General features: G+C 46.7%; 1 protein-coding gene across 1 annotated transcript in view; it reads left to right on the top strand.

Annotated features, from left to right (window-relative positions):
- The window catches only part of egf (epidermal growth factor), a gene marked incomplete at both ends in the record, with an annotated part of 22,313 nt that extends 19,666 nt beyond the window's left edge, over positions 1–2,647 (top strand). Inside the window, 3 exons of the mRNA XM_083685532.1 lie at positions 1,285–1,390; positions 2,111–2,210; positions 2,484–2,647. Coding sequence (XP_083541658.1) covers positions 1,285–1,390; positions 2,111–2,210; positions 2,484–2,647 — 370 coding nt within the window. The remainder of the gene's footprint in view (positions 1–1,284; positions 1,391–2,110; positions 2,211–2,483) is intronic.
- Positions 2,648–5,299: the final 2,652 nt, after the last annotated feature.

Genomic DNA, 5,299 nt, shown 5'->3' with positions numbered 1-5,299 from the left:
GTGTGTGTGTGTGTGTGTGTGTGTGTGTGTGTGTGTGTGTGTGTGTCTGTGTTTCGCTCTGGCTTCCCCTGTGGAAGAGGCACGCTTTCAATGACATGCTTGGTTTAGCTTGTTCTACAGCAATTACGCATCAAAATAGGTCATTTCTGTGCCCCAGAATGGACCCAGTGAGCTATAACCCTGTTTAAACGCTACATGGCCGCCAATACCTCTGCTCTAAATTGCCTTTCGCACATGGCTGCAGGTGAACCTCTCCTTCACACACACGCACACACACACACACACACACACACACACACACACACACATAGAGATACACACACACACACACACACACACACACACACACACACACACACCACACATGCACACACACACACACACAGGTCACAGAGATCAAACATACAGCCGTATGATAAAACCACTTACTCCATTGACCGCCGTAGACTGCAGATTGATCTTCTTACGATTATCTCCGCTCAGTGACTCATATCTCATATTCATTTTGCATGTGGCCTCTCGTGAGAGGGTGGGAGCAGGCTGTAGAGACATGCTTGACTGTGTGTGTGTGTGTGTGTGTGTGTGTGTGTGTGTGTGTGTGTGTGTGTGAAGAGGCCATACGCTCCATTGACATGATATGAAGAGTGGGGATTCCCAGGGTTGTCATTTACATAGATATGAGCGCCTGTATTTACATGCCTGGTGCAAGACACGGGGGATATGATTTGAGAGGCATGACTGATATTGGAGATTTCATGTATATTGTATTTCGGAAATCTACAAACATGGCGAGAATCAGAGACCTGTGACATTTCCCTCTTCACCGCGGTCTGTGAAACACATACTGTGTCTAGTGCATTTTGAATAATGCATTTATAGTGCGCTTGTATGACATTATGGGTTATAATAAGACTTGCTACAGTAGGGGGTTTTCATGGCACCTGTCACAAGCTGTATAGTCTTACTACTAAATTTATTTCGAAAAAACTGTTGTATCTTACTGTACCTTACAGTTGTATTTTACTACCCACCGGAGGTTCGTAAAAAAGTATCACAAAAAATTAATGATCTACAATGTTAAATTGACACATCACTGAATTATTTCTAGTTATATTTTATATTTCGACTTACATATTTTCTCCTCACACACACAGACACACACACAGATTGACAGACACACAGACTGACAGACACACACACAGACACACACACAGATTGACAGACACACAGACTGACAGACATGACCCTTTGATGTCCTCTGATCTCTGTCGGTGCTCCCTGCAGGTCTCGGAGGATGTTCCGGAAGCATCCGTCCGTGGATGACATGAGTGAGAGCAGCACCAGCGAGGAGAGCATGTCAGAGACGACCACGACCAGTAGCACGCCACGGGTACGTCCTCAACGGGACACTCCCATTGGTCGGTTTCAGACAGGACAACTGACAGATAGTTCTGCAGAGCTAAGTGGCTGTTCAGCTGTCTGTTCCAGACCGGCACTAACACTGAGAAACAGGAAACACTCATATACAACCCATTTAGCTGAGGCTTTTATCCAAAGTGACTTACATTGCAGTGAGTGCATACATTTCAGTATAGATGGTCCCAGCAGGAATCAAACCCACAACCTAAGTGTTGTTAGCGCCATGCTCTACCAACTGAGCCACAGAGGACCATTCATCTTTTTAATGCCTGTGTCCCAATACCACCAACCTGATCATAAACAAACACATTCATCATCAGGCATCCTTATTGTTTTATATACAATAGGCTACGTGACTAATTCAACTCTCTCTCCCTCTCTCTCTCTCCCTCCCTCTCTCATTATGTAATTATCTCTCATTATCATTATCCTCTCTCATTATCTCTCTCAATCTCTCTCTCTTTCAATCTCTCTCAATCTCTCTCTCTCTCTCTCTCTCTCTCTCTCTCTCTCATTATGTAATTATCTCTCATTATCATTATCCTCTCTCATTATCTCTCTCAATCTCTCTCTCTTTCAATCTCTCTCAATCTCTCTCTCTCTCTTTCAATCTCTCTCAATCTCTCTCTCTCTCTCTCTCTCTCTCTCTCTCTCAATCTCTCTCTCTTTCTCTCTCTCTTTCTCTGATCAGTTCTATGTGGTGTTGGAGCATGCAGAAGGTCATGGGAAGGTCATCCATGTTATGGGATGTCCCAGGAGAGCGGTGTGTCCTTCGTGTTCCTCAGACACAGGTACTCTACCGTCACACCCAGAACCACCTCTTTTCACATTTAAAGGGATATTTCACCCAAAATTCATCCATTCATACAAATTCACCCCAGAAAGTAGTCTACTGTATTACTGTATTGACCCAGAGAGTCAGAGACCGAATATTGGTCTGTTGCTTAGCAGTAGCATTGTTGAGTGCAAGACAATCACAGTGATAGTGTTAGCATGCTGCTAATAGCATGCCTGAATCACCTGAAACCATGCCACATGTATTGAGAGTTGTGTTCCGTCGCCAGGCGACAGCCTCGTTTCCGAGGAGGCGGGACACAACCGAGGGTACGAGTGCTCCATGGCAACGGCCGCTGCCATGGAGACCAACAAGACGGGCGTCCACCTCAAGTCCATCGACAACCTCATCTTCCTGGACGACCCTCAGCCCCCCGCCCCTCAGCTCATATGAGGCCTCACACACACACACATACGCACGCATGCACACACGCACACACACACAGACACACACAGACACACACACACACACACACACACACACACACACACACACACACACACACACACACACACACACACACACGCACACACATATTGAGACACACTGAGGACAAGACACTGCAGGGGATGAGACACCCACTGGAACTACTGGATTCATATTCCTAAAACGTTATTGTCAACAAATGTCTTCTTCATAGTTACCGCGCTTTATTAGCTATAAGGGATGTGTTGATGTTTTGTTATATTGGAAAAATATGTTATATCCCGTACATATTAAAGAATGAATTTAGGTGTTCAGTTGAAATGTTGTTGGGAGGTAGAGGCATAATCGTCGCCAGAGACAATATGGTGAAATATGGCTAACCTGAAAAAAGCCAGGGGTCGTTTCCCCAAAGCTTCTACTTTGTAAGTCCAGGCCCACTCCTCTCCTCGACCAGCAGTGTTCTTCATTTAACGAACTTCGTTCATTCACGCACAGAAGATTGACCTGCAGACATTGATTTTACCATTGGAACTGTCGCTGCTTGTTGCGGCTGGGTTGTTTGGAGAAATTAAGTACTTCTTTAGCTACAAAGCTTTTGGGAAACCGGCCCCAGGTTAGCAGAACCCATTGAGGGCCAGAAGTTTTTCCTGACCACATGACCCGATCCAGGAATAACTCTGGAGGTCTGGAGTTATAGCAGAGTGTGCTGTATGCCTGTATCCTGTATAAGCTTGGAGGAAAGATGAGGATTGTTTTCATATTTCAAATGGAATGTCATTTTAACAGAAAAGTCAGTGAACGAAATTATGTACATACAATCGGACATTGGAAATGTTAATTCCAGTTTTTGAGCTCAGCAAAGTATGTTTAGTGTTCTTGCGCTTTGTATAGCCACCCTGAAACCAGTCAGCATGTAGTATGACGTCAATGCTATATTTATTTTTATACAGACAAAGACATTAGCTTGATTCCTACTCTCTCATAACAAACTTAATTTAGAAGTTAGAACAATAACAGTAATATGGATACTGGTTTTAAGCTTCGTTGTTATGTCTGCCAACGGGAAGCGTCCTTTGGAAATACTGAGCATGTCGAACAATAGAACAGAAGGAGATATATGGAACCTTAGAATGATCATGAGCGTTCTAATTCTGTGTATGGAACACGTGTGAATACCAGGAAGTAAGCTGTCTGTTAAAGCAGAGAAAACCGAGAGTCAGAGGCAGAGAAGGACAGAGGCTTGTAAACGCTACTGATTTATGCTACTGTATTTCATTGCTTTTTTTTTTATAACTTTTTTACTGTTTCTGGACAGGTTTCTGAGATCTCTATCAATAAGCTTTTTTGTTTTGTTTTATTTTGTTTTGATAACACTTTGTTTTTCAGCAAACACATTATCCACTTGCCCAGATTGACACAGTTTTGAATCAATGCTTGTATATTTTTTGCTGGTAATAAAATCCTTATATCCACAAAAAAGAAACAATGCTGTTGACTTATTTGAGCCACGTTCTCAATGATGACCACCAAGACTCTCCCAGGGCCTTCCAGGGCCAGGTCCATCCAGACTCTTCCAGGGCCTTCCAGGGCCAGGTCCATCCAGACTCTCCCAGGGCCAGGTCCATCCAGGGCCAGGTCCATCCAGACTCTCCCAGGGCCAGGTCCATCCAGACTCTCCCAGGGCCAGGTCCATCCAGGGCCAGGTCCATCCAGACTCTTCCAGGGCCAGGTCCATCCAGACTCTTCCAGGTCCATCCAGGGCCAGGTCCATCCAGACTCTCCCAGGGCCAGGTCCATCCAGACTCTCCCAGGGCCAGGTCCATCCAGGGCCAGGTCCATCCAGACTCTCCCAGGGCCAGGTCCATCCAGACTCTCCCAGGGCCAGGTCCATCCAGGGCCAGGTCCATCCAGACTCTCCCAGGGCCAGGTCCATCCAGACTCTCCCAGGGCCAGGTCCATCCAGACTCTTCCAGGGCCAGGTCCATCCAGACTCTTCCAGGGCCAGGTCCATCCAGACTCTCCCAGGGCCAGGTCCCTCCAGGGCCAGGTCCCTCCAGGGCCAGGTCTATCCTGGTCCCCTCAGAGCAGTGGGCCCAGCTGCCTCCAGACATAGGAGGAGAGGGGCTGGCTCTCCTTAATTGAACAGACCAAACTGCTAAAGATTAAATATCTAAGAGTGGCTGTTAGTGATTCTTCTCAGAAGTCATTATGGTTCACAAGACTCTCTGTCTGTCTGTCTGTCTGTCTGTCTGTCTGTCTGTCTGTCTGTCTGTCTCTCTATCGCTCTCTCTCTCACACTGTCACCTTCTGTTTCTCTCTCTCTCTCTCTCTATCTCCACCTCTCTCTCTCTCCATCTCCACCTCTCTCTCTCTCTCTCTCTCTCCCGCGCTCCAGTGAAGACATGTCTCTGTCCTCGGTCCCAAGCGGTTCCATCTGTAACGGTCGGCCAGCGTTGGTGGCCATGTGCCTCCTCTCCCTCTCAGCCCTCGCCCAGGCCCGATAACAGAGACGAACGGCATAGAGCAGAGGGGGGGGGGGGGGGGGGAACCAAAGCACTTTCCTTCAGAAACCATCAACGACCACATCGATATTGATTTCCCAGCGAGGAGCACTTATCT

This window comes from Argentina silus (genome assembly GCF_951799395.1).
Source record: "Argentina silus genome assembly, chromosome: 15".
In the NCBI taxonomy this organism is placed as follows: Eukaryota; Metazoa; Chordata; class Actinopteri; order Argentiniformes; family Argentinidae; genus Argentina; species Argentina silus.
The sequence above is the reverse complement of the archived record's forward strand: the minus strand, read 5'-3'. Positions and strand labels throughout refer to the sequence as shown.